The sequence below is a fragment of the Phoca vitulina genome, unplaced genomic scaffold (assembly GCF_004348235.1).
Source record: "Phoca vitulina isolate PV1807 unplaced genomic scaffold, GSC_HSeal_1.0 scaffold39, whole genome shotgun sequence".
In the NCBI taxonomy this organism is placed as follows: Eukaryota; Metazoa; Chordata; class Mammalia; order Carnivora; family Phocidae; genus Phoca; species Phoca vitulina.
In genome coordinates, this window is record NW_022589742.1 from 10,677,691 (window position 1) to 10,695,722 (window position 18,032).

Below are 18,032 nucleotides of genomic sequence, written 5' to 3' on the forward strand. Positions count from 1 at the left end.
ACTCTGGCAACCACTAATCTTTTTTCTCTATATATAGATTTGCCTATTCTGGACATTTCATTTAAACAGAATCCTACAATATTTGAATTTTCATGTCTGGCTTTTTTTTCACTCAGCATCATATTTTTAAGGTTTATCCCTGTTGTAGCATGTATTAGAACTTCATTCCTTTTCATGGTCAAAGAATATTCCATGGTATAGATATAGCTCAACTGCAAACTGAACTCAAACTTCTGGAACTTCCCTTAACTCCAAGATGTACCGCATACCACTATCAGTTACACTTTGCCTCCCTGTTTCCTTTCACACTAACCCGCCAGCCACTCTTTTAATATATGTGACTAGAGTACTATGCTGAGTAGGCCCCCGGGGTTCAGAGATGAAAACAAGGTCCCTCCTTCTCAGCCCAATTAGAGAAAACAGACCAAATAAACAATTATAGTATGGTATATATGGATACAAGGTGTTATAAAAACAGAAAAGAGTTACCTAACCCAGCCGGGGAAAGTGGGAAGGGGTAGTGGGATGGTAGGGAAGTCTTTCCAGAGGTGTCACCTAAGCAAGGAAACAAAGTAAGAGAAGAGGTTTTCCAGGTAGGAGGTACAATAGGCCACATCCAGTCATGGAAGAGTGGGAGAACACAGGCCATTCAGGGAATCACATGTAGTTCAGTATGGCTGGGTTATAAGTGACAGAGTTGAGTGTGAAAGATTGGCAGGAGCTGAGTCATAAAAGACCTTGCAAGTTGGGGAAGGGAGTTTAGACTTTATCTTGAAAGCAAAAGGAAGTCATAGGATTATAAATAAACAGTGGCTTGACATCAGATTTCTATTTTAGAAAGACTGGTTGTTCTAGACCACAGTGGTTTGAAGGGGCCAGATAGAAGGCTGCTGCAGTCCTTCAGGCACTAAGAGCTTAGGGCTTCATCTAAGAGGGCAGAGAAAGGGATGGAGAGAGATTTTTAGAAGGTATTATCTTTTAGAAGAATTCAGTGACTGAGTAGACCAGGAGGAAGGGAGACTGGGAGAAAGACTAAGAGGAGCCAAACTGACTTGGCAACTATGTGGGTAAGCTGGCCTGAGCAACCAGATAGGTAGCAGGGCCATTCAGTGAGAAAGGGAACAGGTTCACAGGGGAAAACGTACAGTTCTGTTTCAGACCTGTTGAGTTTGATGTACCTGTGACAACATGTACAGTTCAGTGTGTGGGATCTGGAGCTCAAGGAAGTAGGGGGTCTCAAGTGGAGATGGCTGAAGTCAGGTGCCTTTGAGATTACCTGGGGAGCAAATAAAATGGGAAGAGGACTATGGATATATGCCCAGAATTTTATCCCAACATTTAATAGCCAATGTAACGGAGCTGGTAGAGGAGGAGGAGCTGATGAAGGAGTGGAAGGAAGAAAACTACCAGGAATAGGAAGGAAGAGGAGGAAGTGATGAAAACTAGCCAATGCTGCAGCCAACTCAAGGAACACAGGTGTTAAGAAGGGTCCATCGGGTGTGGGAACGAGGAGCTCACAGGTGACCTTGGTAAGGGCAGTTCCAGTGGAGTAGTGGGGGCAGAAGCCAGGCCAAAGTGGGAAGTGATAAATGCAGGAGAGGGGACAAATGTGGGAAGTGGGGAGGGTGCAGAGATGAGGGATTCTCCAGGCAACTTACAGTCACACGTTTTTTAAAGCGAGCAGCAATGAGTAACTGCTGAACAGTACGATGACCTGAAATTTTTAAAAAGTTTTTAACAAAGTCCCAGATTGAAAAAAAATGAAAGACAAAATATTTGCAAATCATATATCTGCTAAGGGACTAATATCTAAAATACATATATCTGATAAGGATACAAAATATCCAAAATACACATAATAGCAAAAAAAAAAAAATCTGATTAAAAAATGGCCAGATCTGAACATTTTTCCATAAAAAATGGCCAGAAGACCTGAACTGACATTTTTCCAAAGAAGACAGAGAGATGGACAATAGGTACATGAAAAGATGCTCAACATCATTAAGCATCAGGGAAATACAAATTAAAACCATGATGAGATCACCTCACACCTGTCAGAATGGCTAAGATCAAAAAGACAAGAAATAAGTGTCGGCGAGGCTGTGGAGAAAAGGGAACCCTCGTGCACTGTTGGTGGGAATGCAAACTGGTGCAGCCATTATGAAAAACAGTACGGAGGTTCCTCAAAATATTAAAAAAAAAAAAAAAAACCTACCATATGATCTAGCAATTCCATTTTTGGGTATTTATCTGAAGTAAACAGAAACACTAATTCAAAAAGATATATGTACCCGCATATTCACTGCAGCATCATCTACAATATCCAAGACATGCAAACAACCTAGTGCCCATCAATGAATGAATAAAGAAAATGTGGTGTATATACATGACGGAATATTATTCAGTCATAAAAAGAATAAAATCTTGCCATTTGCAACAATATGGCTGGACCTTGAAGGCATTATGCTAAGTGAAATAAGTCATACAGAGAAAGACAAATACCGTATGATCCCTCTTATATGTGGAATCTAAAACAAAACAAAACACCAAGCTCATAGATAACAGAGAATGGACTGGTGGTTGCCAGAGGCAGGGTGTGGGAGGTGGAAGAAATTAGTGAAGACGTATATGTTTATTTAAAAATTAAAAAAATGAAAGATACACTGTGAAAATATCTAACCTCTAAAAAAACAAAATAAAAAAGGGACGGTTGGGTATTAGCTGGGTTTGATAAACATAACCTGGGTGAGCAAAGGCTATAGATCCACAGTCATCCTGCCTATATGATACAGAAAGAGCTCTTTCTCTACTATCCCATAAGACCTCCTAATTAAGGGGCTCAGTAAAAGCCGCCCCCCCCTTTATATTTATGTGCCAAAAGCATAGCTAAGCTACTACAAATAATAACAGCAGCACAAATTCTTTCCATGTCCTTAAGGCCAACTGTGTAAGGAATGGTATCTACCAGTTTTGCACTCCGACTCAATGCTGAAATGTCACTGGGTGCCCTGAGGAGGACTCAGCACTTGGACAAATTTGAAACACACACTTTGGCAGTTAAAACTTCAGCAAGGAGAATAATTACTTAGGTTGGAAAAAATTGAGATCCTTTTATTACAGCATCAGACATCTGAAAAATTGGAATTTCTCTGAATAAAGTTGACAGTTCAAGTTAATTTGGGTTCTGTGAAAGCTCAAATCGTAATCATAGAGTTAAAGCAATTCTCAGTGAAGAGAAGTACACAAAAAGAGTGCTTTGTTAAGGGGATAAGGAGGAAACTTCCAGCCTCCTACTTAGACGCACAAAAAAACATTGACATCATGAAATTTAAAATTACCACTAACAGGCAACAAAGAATACAACCTCAAAGAGGTATCTTTCACAAAACAGAAAGGTCCCACCTCTCCTACACATTCCTGACCCTCTTGAGCTGGATCCCCTCCCAGAGATAAAGAACTCAGTGTATCACCCAGGGCTCCAACACTGTATGGGGCTCACAGTCAATGGAAATTGGTCTTCTAAGGGATCTCGGCCCATTCTCCCAGGCTATGACACTAAAAGCCTCTGATAGTCAAAAATATGGAAGGAATATTGCTGGGATATCAACTGTGGTCAAAATTGATAAAATTTCTACAGATTAACAAGTGTATGTATGTACAAAGAGATTTATATACACATATGTGTGTGTATTATGTAACATTTATCTACTTCTTGAAGAATGCTGTTAGAATTTGTTTTAAAAGCTAATTCAACTTCAAGATGGCCAAAAAAAGGCAAGGCCTTTGCCGACCTCTGGTTAGTTTTATATGTGTTTATTCATCTTTTTGTCTCCTAGAACATTTTCTACAGCAGCTCCTCCAACCTTTACCCTCCTTCTCAAATCTTTAATCTCACTGCCTCCTTTTCGGAGAAGCCACAGGCCATCTGATGTAAGCTGCCTCAATTCCAAGCCTCCCCGTGTCAACATTAGCTCATTTCTCTTTAGCCCCTCTCTGGGAGAAAGATCAACCTCTTTTCCAAGGGAATTCTTTCACTTAGCACCTGAATCAATCAATCCCCATCCTAATTCTTTCATATATTATCTGATCCTCATAACCTTATGTAGTAGATATTATTATAAATCTCTCAATCATTGTTTCTTCATCTCTAAAATGGGGATAAATGACTTAGCCAACAGTATTTGGCATTAAGTGATAAAACCAGCACTGAAGTCTGGTTTTTCTATTTCCAAAGCCTCTCTAATGTTCTTCTTCTTCTTCTTTTTTTAAATTTTTAAAAAAGATTTTATTTATTTATTTGACAGAGAGAGACAGCGAGAGAGAGAACACAAGCAGGGGGAGTGGAAGATGGAGAAGCAGGCTTCCCGCGGAGCAGAGAGCCCAATGTGGGGCTCGATCCCAGGACCCCGGGATCAAGACCTGAGCCAAAGGCAGACGCTTAGCGACTGAGCCACCCAGGCGCCCCCCCACCTTTTTTTTTTTTAAGTAGGCTCCATGCTGGCGTGGAGCCCAGTGTGGGGCTTGAACTCTGGAGATCTAGACCTGAGCTGAGATCAAGAGTTGGACGCTTAACCGACTGAGTCCCCCAAGCCTCTCTTAACTTTCTGATCATCTTCTCGCTCTCACGTCACAATGAACTGCTCCAGTGGTTAAGGTCTCTACTCCCTCACAGCCTTCCCTCACAATCTACCTTCAAAACCTCTACAACATAAGTATTATCTCTCTACATATATGATCGTATGAAATTTAGTATAGCATGATGTAGGAGAAAAAGCACAAGTTTGAAAGTCAGATAGATGTATGAATTCCGGCTCCATCAAGTTCTAGTCTGTGACCTTAGGGTCGATAACCTCTCCTTGAACCTCAGTTTCCTTATGTGTAGTGATGATAATACTAACCGGTTTATCTTTATAGTTAAGTTTTATCTCTTCAGTATAAGGCAATAAGGTTAGGGGCTAAGAGAATGGGGCTGCTGAGCCAGACTGACTGGGTCCGAATCCTGGCTCAATACTTACAAATTATGTGACTTCAGGAAGGTCATTTAACCTCTCTCTGCCCCAATTTCCTTATATGTAAAATGGGAGAGATAATAGTACCCATCTCACAAGGTTGTTAGGGGGTTTAAATGAACACATTAGAATGCTCAATAAACATTACCTATTAAGGCACTAGATCGTAAGTGCTTTGTGGGCAGGGAAGATGACTAATATCTGTATTTTCCATCATATCTCATACGTCAAAGACACTTAATATTTATTGATGAATCACGTCAGTTAAGCGTAGGGCTCTGGATGCTGGAAATTTCAGGCAAAATATTTCTTCCCTGTCCCTTGCTTTCTATACCATCTGTGAACACACTACAGTGAGTGATCACTTTTCAGACTTAATTAACTACCCTGACAATTTTTACTAATGGCGACTCACTTTTAAGTTTCTTAAGCAAGTTAGCCCAGTGAACAGAACACTTGGGTGCTTTCATATTGTGTTTGTAATTGGAGCAATTAGGCTATAGTACAATCTAGAAACTGATCACAATTTAATCTTTTCTTTTTTTACTCCTGATTCTCGAAAAGATAAAGGAGAGGCTTATTTTAAATAGCATTTTCCAGGATTTAGGTAGCTAAACCGACATGACAGAAATAAAATCATCGGTGGGCTGAATCTTGGAGGGGTGGATATTCCCAGAGTAAGGAGCCTTTTCATCCAGAAGTCAAGCTGAAAAATAAAGGTCTTAAAATAATATATTGACATAACAGCTATGATGGTATAAGAGTCAAAGAAAAGGTAAATGGCAGACAGTAATTAGGATTAGAAAACATTGATTCCCATGGCACTGAAAATACTTTGACCCAATCCCATCTATTCTCAAACTGGACTTGGGAGTTAGTTAGGAGGCTGTTTATCCATAGCCCCCATTGCCATACTGAGAAAATTTTCCAGGCTAAAGAATGCCAAGTCGTGACAAAGCAAGCCCAGATTTGACTCCCAGATAACACCCTTCCACTTGATATTCGGCAAGAGATACCCTTGTTTTTCCTTTACAAAATACTAACACTAAGATACTCCATTACCTTTTACTACCAGAAACATCAGGAAATGCAGTCAGTAATACCACTTTTCTATTTAGCTCAAGAGTTAGAGGAAGTTAATGATATCAACGACTAAGGAGCAAATATTTTCAGGGCAATTCTAAGTACTTATTTGATACTAAAAAAATACTGTGTTTGCCTCTTATAAGACTAAGGAATTAAAAGAACTATTTTAAGCCTAACCTGAGAAAATGCAGTTATAAAACAATAATAATAGTATCACAGCTATCATTTATTGAACATTTACTTAGGGGTCAGGTACTAAGCTAAAAACATTTCTTCCTCACAATAACCCTCCTATCATTTCCCCCAATTTATAGATCACAGTGTAAGAGAGTAAGGGACTCGCTTAAGATCACACAGGACAATTAGCACAGTGGGACAGGAATCCTGGTCTGACTCTAAAGCAGGAGTTGGCAAACCACAGTGATGCTTTGTTTGTGTATGGCCCATGAGCTAAGAACAGTTTTTTATGGTTTTTAGCTTTGTAAAAAGAAAAAAACAAAAAGAAGAAAATGCAACAGAGACCTATGTGACCCACAAAGTCAACAATATTTACTATCTGGCCCTTTACAGAAAAAAATTGTGGACCTCTGGTCTGAAGCCCTGCACCTTTAACCACTACATCATACTCTCTCCATAGGGAGGAAAGAGGCTTCTGTGATCAGTTCCTTATTTTAACACCATAATACTCATTTGGCATTTAACTGAATTTAAGATGCCGTTATTTTCTTTATGTGATCTGTCTACCCAAGAAAGCTAAGTGCCTTGAAGGTGGGGATCTTCTATTTCTTTGTATTTTCTGTGCCTAATACATAGTTGGCTGACTAGCAAATGTTTGTTCAATATAGTAAATATAAATCATACATTGTTATACAAAGAAATTATATAGAGATGTGTAGCTTAAGGGGCGCTGCAAGTAAAATGCAAAAAATATGAAGTATGAAAACCATCTAATATGTCTAAAAACTAAGAATCCTAGGGAGCAGAGATATTTGCACACAGGCTTAGAATCATATTACCTTACAGATGAAAAATAAACCTGAGTTCATGCATTTTCCTGATGCACACAACTGCCTTGTTTTGTCATCCTTGAGATGCACATATGCACATTCCAGAAGTCTGTATTTACTGGAAAGGGCTGGGGAGGAGGGTCGTGGAGAAATGTCTCTTTTGTGCCAAGGCTTCTTCTACCTATTTGCAAGTCTGAGAAACAAAGCTCAACAAGCTCATCAGTTTAAGCCTGTTCCATATGAAGATAATCTTCACTCACGGACTGCACAGAAAGGATTGTCTGTCCACCCTCATGTCTTCAGCCACCTATACCCTCATAGTCACATTAAGACAGTCAGCAATATACATCTTTACCTCTCATGAGGCCTCGGAGCAGGCCAAAATGCCTGTGAGCCCATGGTTTGATTTGCCCTTCTCGCTTTAAGACCAAAATATAAAAATACATAAATAAGAAACCTCAAAAAGAAAGCACACTAAGACACCAGAACTGCAGCCATTTACTCAGTGATCTGTCAATAACCTCATGCCACCAGCAAGTCACCCATACTGCATATGCGTGGTGTTCCTAATCACTGTTTGGCTGAACTGTCCTGATCACCGTATAGTACAACACACTGCTGGGAGCTCTTTAACTCTTTCCTGTCCTCACCTCGATACGCCTGGATTAGGACCGTAGACCATACGGATCCTAATCAGATATTACAAGCATAGTACAATAAATCAGGATGTCATTAAAAATACCCCAAGCCTTCCTTGTAGCTTCTTTTACGTTCGGGTTTTCACTTGGGCTACACGGGAGGTAAGGTTTTCATTCTCAACCTCGAAAGGACAGGGCGTAGCAAGAGCTGGGTGATGGGTAAAGGTGGACTCCGGTTCCAAAAGGAAGCCAGATCCTGAGCAGTAGAGATACTACTGCAGCTTCCGTGGACCTTAAACAAACTGACACCCCAGAGAAATAGATCGCTATGCTGTCTTCCCCTCCCCCAGTCCCCAGCCCAATCCGAGACACCGCACCCACTCCCTTCCCATCCTCAGTCCCGGGTCCCGAGCTTGGTAGGCAGAGGCGGAGGGGGGGGGGTGATGCGCGGAAGAAAAAGGGGGTGGGGTCGGAGGAAAAAAAGGTGTGGACAGGCAAAGGAAAGGGGGTGCGAAGCAGAGAAAACGGGGGGCGAGGCTGAGGAAATGGAGTGAGGGAGAAAAACGGGGGGCAAAACAGAAAAAGGGGAGATGAGGCTGAGAAACGGGGGTGGGGGAGAAGGCGAGGCAGAAAATGAAAGGAATCAGAAGGTGAGCCGAACGCAGGCCGAGCAGGGCCAGGAGAGGAGGCGAAGCAGCCGGCGGGCAGAGAAAGGGGGAGCGCCAGGGGGCGGACAAGGGTTGAGGCACTTGCCATAAATCATAGCCAGGCCGGTTTCATGCAGGAAGCGGGCCCGGCGGTGCTTGAAGAGCCAGATCGTGAGGATGGTGAGGGTGAGCAGCAGGATGAAGATGAGCAGGTTGGCGCTGTCCTGCCGGTGGCTCTCCTCGGCTTGCTTCTCGGACACGATCTCCTCGTCCATGGCTCTCGCCGCTCCGCCGGCGCCGTCCGAAGCCCCGGCCCAGCCAAAAACGCCCACTGCGAGGAGCAACCAGAGCGGCCGCATGAGCCGGCGGGCCCCGGGGCCACCGCCGCCGCCACCGCCGCCGCGGCTGAGGGGCGCCCGCAGCCAGCCGCGCCGAGCCATGACTCCCCCCGCCCCCCGCCCCGCTCCTCACCCGCAGCCGCCCGCGGTCGGACCACTCCCCGAGGGCTCACGGGAAAGGGGCGGGGCCCCAGGGTAGCCGTCGGAGTGCGCGCCGCCGCCGCCGCCGCCGCGGCCGCCGCCACCGCCGCCGCTCTTAAAGGGGACGCGGCACTCCCGGCTCGCTTGGCCCCATCCCTTTGCCCTTCGGGCCTCCACCGCACCGGCTCCCCCCAGCCGCACACTCAGGTGCTGCCAGGGAACGAAAGGCTGTCGCATCTAGCCCACGGCCTTCCGGAAAAGAAACCTCAGCTCGGCGTAATCAAGCAGAGGCGGATCGAGCTAGGTCTACTTTGGTCCTATTCTTAGAGCTCTCGGGGGAATCGAGCTTTCATAACACATCTCAATATTGTCCCCCAGTGTCTCTTAACTGGATAAGAAGCTGTCCCCTCGGGGGACGCCTAGAACTCCATCTCTGTCATTTAAATCGGATTCTCCTTGTTCTGTCCTCACTGGGAAAAAACCAACAACACTGTAGTAGTTCATAAAAAAATTGACTCAAAGGCAAGGAATATGCGTGTGTCTGTACGTTCAGTTTTCCTTACATGTCAACCACCCGAGATGCGAGTCATCTCTCACGTCAGGAACCTGTACAGAGACACTCGTTCATCTCGCAAAGAAGATTCAATCGGTGTGTGCTCAAATTTACCGAAGCTCCAAACACTCCTCTCCCTTCCCAAAGAGGAAATCTTTTGAGGTGTGGTGCGTTTCTCTTTCTCTTCTTGCTCCTTTTTCCTGCTGTTCTAACACAAATTTCCCCAGCTTGGAAGTCACCTTTGACACCATCTCTCATCTCTCTTCCTCCAAGAGTATTTTCTCTACTCTCAGCCTCTCCACCTGGCACCCCAGAAGATTCACAGTTTTCACCTCTTGGAGAACAGTGGCTTCCTGTTTTCGCCATATTTATCAAATCACACCTTAGTCTCTGTGGGCTTTTTGTCTTCTCTGGACTTTCTTTTTTTTTTTTTTTTTTTAAAGATTTTATTTATTTATTTGACAGAGAGAGGCATAGTGAGAGCAGGAACACAAGCAGGGGGAGTGGGAGAGGGAGAAGCAGGCTTCCCGTGGAGCTGGGAGCCCGATGCAGGGCTCGATCCCAGGACCCTGGGATCATGACCTGAGCCGAAGGCAGACGCTTAACCGATTGAGCCACCCAGGCGCCCCTTCTCTGGACTTCCATTTCTACCTCTACATGTATGCACTACAAATCCCCAGCCCTGACCTGCCACTCTCCCTTCAGGCCTCTACCAGTGGGATACTGAGCACATCCTGTTGAGGGACCTACCAAGCTCAAAAACCTAGAACTGCTTTGAAATGAGCTCATCTCCCCCTTACAAACACGAATTCTTTCTCAAATTTTGCATACCATCAGTGGTACCATCAATCCAATTCCTATCATTCTGTCTAGAACTCCTGATTTTTTTTTAAGATTTCATTTATTTATTTGACAGAGAGACAGCAAGAGCAGGAACACAAGCAAGGGGAGTGGGAGAGGGAGAGAGAGAAGCAGGCTTCCCGCTGAGCGTGGAGCCTGATGCGGGGCTCAATCCCAGGACCCTGGGACCATGACCCGAGCTGAAGGCAGACGCTTAACCGACTGAGCCACCCAGGCGCCCCGCTAGAAGTCCTGATTCTTAAACGCTTTCATCTCAAAAAAAAAAAAAAAAAAAAAAACGCTTTCATCTCATGGCTATATCACCTCCTTGCTAAGACAAATAACATCCAGGCAACTCCAAGCTACCCCATTCTGGATGCACTCCCACTAACCAGCTCTTTAAGTTCTGTGAGGATAGTGAGCTTTAAAAAAAAAAAAAAAAGACCCAGAACAGGTGTTCAACTCCAAACTGTCCCTGTCAGGTCAGGAACTGTCCCAGGGACTGTGAGCCCATTTTCTCCTGTTAGTACTTGGGTCTGTCTATACCTTCCCAAGAAATCTCATGGCTGCCTGTCCCCTATACCCTGGTTCCAGCCTAACCACACTGCCCTGTGCACACAGGGCTGGCCTTTACAAAACCCAGGTGAGGATCCTTCTCAGTCTCCCCACTGTCCCTTCCCCAGACCTAGCTTGATTACCCCAGAAGACCTAGCAAATTAGTTTACCTGTTTCTTCAGGCCTGACCACCTAATCCAAGGCTGTTTTGCCTCAGCACAAAATCATTTTTCAGTCTCTTATTAGTGTTTGGAACTTGGAAAAAAAAGAAAAAACCAAAGTCAGAGATTGCTTGCCTGACCAGTAAGCAAATGTCTTCAAGCGCCAGACTCTACCTCTGTTTACAGGCTCCAGCGACTTAGTATGCCCCCTCACCCAGCCACCTCTTTATATCACAGTTCCAGGAGGAATCTTGACATGGCAATGATTCTACCAAGCGGGCCAATCGCCATGAGTTTTGGCTCCCCTGAGAATGTACCCCTCTCTCAACCCAAGCCAGTTGCTGCACTGATGTCCCCTCTGTCTCCTCCTTTAACGGGTACTTGGATCTCACCCAGGACATCATGTGCTCTGAGGCTGTTTCAGGGGGTGCTATCTCCTCACCACCCCACTGTCTTACACACGCACACATACAGTATGTGCAACTCACGCCCTGTATCATGTGGCCTGAAGGAGTTGCCACTCAGCTCACTTCCCCATTGTTGTTCCAAGCTCCTCACTCCTCCAGCCTTCACTTTAAGCTCTAACACTCTCCATTCCTTGTCACCTAATGACTTCCTGGTCACTCCTGTACATTCATGGAGGATGTGGGCATCTGGGTCACAGCAACCCCCTCCCGCCCCGCCCCAGCCCTGCTTTCATCCTGGCTGATTCGATGCCCATACCGATAAATCACCTGGAATTTGAGCCTTGCCTCCTTTTTCACTGCGAAAATCAAGATCCTCAAGAAAATAGTCCTCGCCTTCCTTACCCTGCCACCTACTTAGGTAGCCTATTAATGCCCCTTCTTTCTTCCTCCCCTCTAGCCTCAGTGAAAGAGATGTTTCCTCCTCCCTTACGAAACATACACTGCAATCTGTACTCTGCATTCCATCACCTCCTCCCTGCCTCTTCCAGGATCTACTCCAACCATCATCTCCCTCCACCATCTTCAATGGCTCCTTGTCCACTAGCTTTCTTTTTTTTCTTTTTCTTTTTTTTAAAGATTTTATTTATTTATTAGAGAGAGAGAGAGAAAGAGAACACAAGCAGGGGGAGAGACAGGGGGAAGGGCTGAAGGAGAGGGAGAAGCAGACTCTTTGCCGAACAGGGAGCCCGACTTGGGGCTCGATCCCAGGACCCTGGGATCATGACCTGAGCTGAAGGCAGACGTTTAACGACTGAGCCACCCAGATGCCCCACTAGCTTTCTTTTTATTGAAGTCTAGTGGACACTAAGTGTTACATTATCAGTTTCAGGTGTACCACATGGTGATTCCACAAGTCTATATGTTCTGCTGGGCTCACCACAAGTGTAGCTGCCATCTGTCCCCATGCAATGCCATTACAATACCACTGACTATATTCCCTATGCTGTGCCTTTCATCCCCGTGACTCATTTCTTACAAAACTGGCCCACTATCTCTTCCTGTTCTCCAAAACCACTTCCAGATCTCTTCTGAGAAACAGGCCTTTGTCTACACCTGCCTCCACTACCACATTAGTTTTCTCTCCCCCTCAGAGATGAGCTTCTCCAAAGAGTTGGCTACATTCTCCACACTCTCATCTGCTAGTCCAGAGATTAGCAATGTACAGCCAATGGAATCCGGTCTGCCACCTGTTTTGGTATGGCCTGAAACTAGGAATGCTTTATACATTTTCTTAAATGGCTGAACAAAAATCAAAAGACGAACATTTCGTGACACATGAAAATGATGTGAAATTCACATTTCAGTGTCCATCAGTAAAGGTTTATTGCACACGGCTGTGCCCGTTTGTTTACCTATGGTCTGTGGCGGCTTTTGCACTGCAAGGCAGAGTTAAGTAGTTGCCAAAGAGACTATAGAGTCTGCAGATAGCCTAAACTATTTACTGTCTGGTCCTTTACGGGCAAGGTTTGCTGACCTCGGCCTTGGTCTCCACCAACTGTCATTCCATACTTCTACTAGAGGGATCCTTCTGAAGCACACATCTGATTATATATAGCACAGCCCTGCTCCAAACCCTCCAGTGACCCCATTGTCGTCAGTTGTGGCTCCTTAGCCTGACCCATGATGCTCCATAAGCCCCGACTCCCGACCACTTCTTCACCTCATAGCCCACCCTTCTCCCCCAAATATCTTTTGCTTCAGCCATTCTGAACTCTGCAGTCTCCTGAATGCTTCACGTGGTTTCCACACACGTATGTGCCTTTCAATGTGTTCCCTCTGCTTAAATGTCCTTCAACCCTTTCCTCACCTAACCTCTCTCCTCTGACAAAACTCAGAATAAAGGTCACTAAGCTTTCTGGGATGTCCTGAGGCTGAGTTTGGGGCCCCTTGTATGAGCTCCCACAGGCCACTGGGCAACTCTCTCTCTTAGCCCTCCTGAAATATTGTCATGCTTGATTTACATGTTTGTTACTCCATAGGTCATGGGTACTCTGAGGGCAGGAACCAGGCATTACTTATTTCTTTACTGACAACATCTAGCATAAGGTCTAACCAAAATAGGTACTCAGTAAAACACATCTGAGGGGCGCCTGGGTAGCTCAGTGGGTTAAGCGTCTGCCTTTGGCTCAGGTCATGATCCCGGGGTCCTGGGATCGAGCCCCATGTCAGGCTCTCTGCTCAGTGGGGAGCCTGCCACTCCCTCTGCTTGTGTGTGCTCTCTCTCTCTCTCTTTCTGTCAAATAAATAAAATCTTTAAAAAAAAATAAAACACACCTGAGCATCAATGAATATCTCTCAAATTTAACTGAGGACCAAGGAAATCTCCGTGTTTGCAGATGACATTAAATTCTCTTAGGGACATAGACTCAGTTCAAGGATTAAACTGAAAGAGGACTTCACAGTACTGGGTACATAGTAAGTGCTCAGTAAATACCTGATCACTGAAAAGTGTAGGTAAGTTTAGCCCAGTGGTTAGCACAGTCCTTGGCTCACTTGAGGTGCTTGATAAACACTGAATTGACTCATTCCCATACTGGGGGAAAGGGGAAGGCTGGAAAGCAAAGTTGAGGCCATACTGTGGAAGATCTTTATGCCGCAGACATTTTTAACTCATTCATTTCCCTGGTCAAAGCTTCCCCAATGTTAATTTGGCAGCAGAAAGGGGGAAGAATGAAATGTAGAGAGATGGGCAGTAGGGGAGGCCGGTTCAGAGGTTAGAAAAGTAAAAGAAAAAAAGGGGGGGCTAGAAACATAGTCTTGCTGAAAAGTCAGGAGGCCTTAACTTACTGGATGCAGTAGGAATGGAAAAGAGAGGAGGGAGGCTGGGTACAGCAGCTGATGCAGAGGTAGGACTAACCCGTCATGGCAACTGATTGGGTGGGTAGATAGGGAATGCTTGAGGAAGAATGATTGGAAGACTACTCCAAGGTTCTGAACCCACATAACCTGAAAACCTAGGGCTGTTAATAGCATTAAAATGGGAGTCAGGAGGGCGCCTGGGTGGCTCAGTCGTTAAGCGTCTGCCTTCGGCTCAGGTCATGATCCCAGGGTCCTGGGATTGAGTCCCACATCGGGCTCCCTGCTCCGCGGGAAGCCTGCTTCTCCCTCTCCCACTCCCCCTGCTTGTGTTCCTGCTCTCACTATGTCTCTCTCTGTCAAATAAATAAATAAAATCTTTAAAAAAAAAATAAAATAAAATGGGAGTCAGGAGGTACAGCGTGGCTGTGAACAGGTTGGATTTAAGGGACTGGCGGGATATCCAAGTGGAGGGTCTGCAATTCAGGAGTGAAGTCAGGACCAGTGAAAGATGTGGGAGCTACACACACAATATTGAAGTTATAGGAGTTCGTGTGTTCTCCAAAGAACAGAGGGTAGAAAGAGACCCAGTTTTAGGGCAGTGGTATAAGGAATGTGTATATTCAAGAAGTGGGAGAGGGGCACCTGGGTGGCTCAGTCGGTTAAGTGTCAGTTAAGCGTCGGACTCTTGATCTCAGCTCAGGTCTTGATCTCAGGGTTGTGGGTTCAGGCCCTGCATTGGGCTCCATGCTGGGTGTGGAGCCTACTTAAAAAAAAAAAAAAAAAAAAAAGAAGTGGGAGGAAGAATAGGTCACAAATATCAGTTGGGGGGGGTCTCTGGGTGGCTCAGTCAGTTAAATGCCCCACTCTTGATTTTGGCTCAGGTCATGATCTCAGGTTCATGAGATCGAGCCCTGCGCTGGGCTCCCTGATCAGCACATTGTCTGCTTGGGATTCTCTCTCCCTCTCCCTCTGCGCCCCTCCCCCTCACCACATGCATGCTTGCCCATTCTCCCTTGCTCTCTAAAAAAAACAAACAACAACAACAACAAAAACCCAAATATCAGTTAGGACCCAGTATAGTGCTAGAGTTTTACATTTATTTCCTGAACATACCAGCTCAGTGTGCTACAAAAGCGAATAAGACTTTTGGTGTCATTTTCAATGTCAAGGCTACTTGAAATAAATAATCATATTAACCCCAGACAAGTAACCTAGGATACTTTGTGCAGATGTGGTAATGAAACCCCAAGAGAGATATTAGTAGATCTAGAAATGGTCCAGAGAAGAGCAATTAAAATAACCAAAGGGGAGAAGCAACTGATGTTTTTAGAAAGACTAAAGGGATAAAGAACCCCTTTAGTCTGGAAAAATAGCTACAAGAATCTACAGAAGCAGCAGCAGCAATAATAATGGCTAACATTTATTGAGTACTCACCATGCGAGGTTATTCTTTTATTCAAGATTTTATTTTTCTAAAGTAATCTCCACACCCAACATGGGGCTCGAACTTACAACCCAGAGATCAAGAGTGGGATTATTCTAAATAATAGAATTGTGTTGTCTCACTCAATCCTAACAACAATCTTACCAGGTAAGTACTATTATTATCTCCACTTTACAGATGAGGAAATTGAGGCACAGTGAAATTAAGTAACTTGCCCAATCTCCCGGTTAGTAAAGGAGAAGCCAGGATTCAAACCCAATCTGATTCTAGAGCATATGCTTTTAACCACAGGGGTATAAACCTTTCAGTAAACAGGTCTTAAAGATATGAATCAAGTAACCACAGTCTTGTTTACTGAGATTCAAAACTCAGTAAATGCCAAGGCGCCACTTAATGCATTAAGAGGGATACATCGTTTCATTGTTTGAATTTCTTACACCGAACATACACCATTTTTGCAAAGAAATAAAAAAGAGATGATGCAATTTCAATATAAATGTTGAAAATACTAGTTAATCAAGCAGGTAGTAAAATTCTAGAATTAGTTACCCAGGGAGGTTGGAATAAATATAAATAGTTTGAAGAAAGGTTTAGTACCTAAAATAGATATATTCCTCTTATAGATACCTATAATAGCAACATATTCTTAGGGAAAGTGGATTTTTGAACTAGGTAGGAAAGGACAGAGTGTTCAGGAAAGGGAGAATCTGCGTGGAAAATAGAGGCACATCTGAGTGGTGCATGAAGTCACTCGCCTAGTTGGGTGGCATGTAACCAAGTTAATTAACTTGAAAACAATTTGGGATTGCAGTGCTTTCTCTATTCAACAGACTATCCTGGGAAGACGTGATGAGCCTTCGTAAATAACATCTGGGTAGGAAACGCTTTAGAGATCATTATCCCCACCTTTAACAATTTCACATCATGGATCCTCTGTGCATATGGAAAATAGCTGTTTCTTTAGGAAAACTAAAAGCACTTCTGGGGTCACCTAGGAATTTAAATGCTCTTTCGCATGAAGTTTGACTTCTGTTCTAAGAGCTCATGAAAACATTGCTGCTCCCAGCTGTACCCTGCACTTTTGGAATGAACTCCAACCTAGAAAACAACGTATGAATGGACCCAAGGTACTTATTTGAATGATACAAGGATACAATCCTTGGTTAACTATGACTATGAATACCTTGGCTTCCCTTCATGTTAAAATTTACAGATGAGACCATTAAAATCCCACTCCCTGAATAGGAGTTAACCATTTATTTCTAGAAAATGTGAATCTAGTGTAGTTTCTTTTGCATCCGTACATGGGTAAGATGTTCAAAAGAAGAGAATGGGGGCATGCATCTTAAGGGTGTAGTGGAGAAAACTAAATTCGATGCCTGGCCACTTCCCTGAAGACTAGGATAATGTACTGGTGGCTTATACAAATACCAGATTTCTTACCGGCTCTTTTTTTTCCCTGTAACCTCATCTTTTCAAAGGAAAGGAACCAGATCTCAGCTCCCTTAAGAAACCTAATCATTTTTCTGCTTCGGATAAATTAATATTAGCAGAGATAATTTAGTAGGATGCCTGAAAAGGCTATTTTCAATTTGACCATTATCAAAGCTAAAACCAAGGGTTAAGACTTTTTTTCCCGGTCAATTATCTTTTCTATCTTGCCACCTCCCAGGGGTGAAGGAAGCACTTTCCTGTCAAGTACAGAAAGATTATTTCCTGGTTCTTCCTGATTGTGTGGTTTATAAATATGCCTACATTTGTAAGGAATACATTACACTGTACTTGACATTGACTGAGTACTGTGTCAAATCCTGGCTTAGAAGTGAAAGAATTGGAGTGGGCCCAGACGAAAATAATGACCATAATTAAAAGTTTGGAAAATGAGATGGAGGACAAAAATTGTATAAAGGTAATCTGAAGGCTCTTGGATGCCTTCTTTATATTCTAATTTTTTTTCAGCTTTGAGGAAGCTCAAGTATGTCAGAAAATGTTTATCATCAATCAAGGGGTCATCAAAATTTAAGAGTATATGCAAGTCCCAGGGATTTCTGAACCCAATTCAAAAAAATGGAAGGACTCTCTATAGAGATCCTTTCAAACAAGGCTACATCACTCCCCACTTCTTTCCCATAATTCATTCAGCAAACATTCTTTGAATGCCTACCATATGTGACAGGCAATATTCTAGGCATGGACAGAAATCTTTGTTCTCTTGGAACTTACGTTCCAATGGGGGAAGAGAGACAGTGAACAATAATAACACAACAAACATAATAAACAGGTAAATTATAGAATATTTCAGAAGGTGATATTAAAAAAAAGAAAGAAAGAAAGAAATAGAGCAGGC

General features: G+C 43.8%; 1 protein-coding gene across 4 annotated transcripts in view; it reads right to left on the bottom strand.

Moving 5' to 3' along the window:
* The window catches only part of SLC9A6 (solute carrier family 9 member A6), a 61,410-nt gene that overhangs the window by 42,482 nt on the left and 896 nt on the right, over positions 1 to 18,032 (bottom strand). For 2 of the 4 annotated variants that reach the window (XM_032428251.1, XM_032428250.1), the window contains exon 1: positions 8,494 to 8,827. In XM_032428251.1, coding sequence (XP_032284142.1) covers positions 8,494 to 8,827 — 334 coding nt within the window. Of the gene's footprint in view, positions 1 to 8,493; positions 8,828 to 8,858; positions 8,920 to 18,032 lie in introns of those variants that run through there. The other 2 variants (XM_032428252.1, XM_032428253.1) reach the window with 2 other exon arrangements.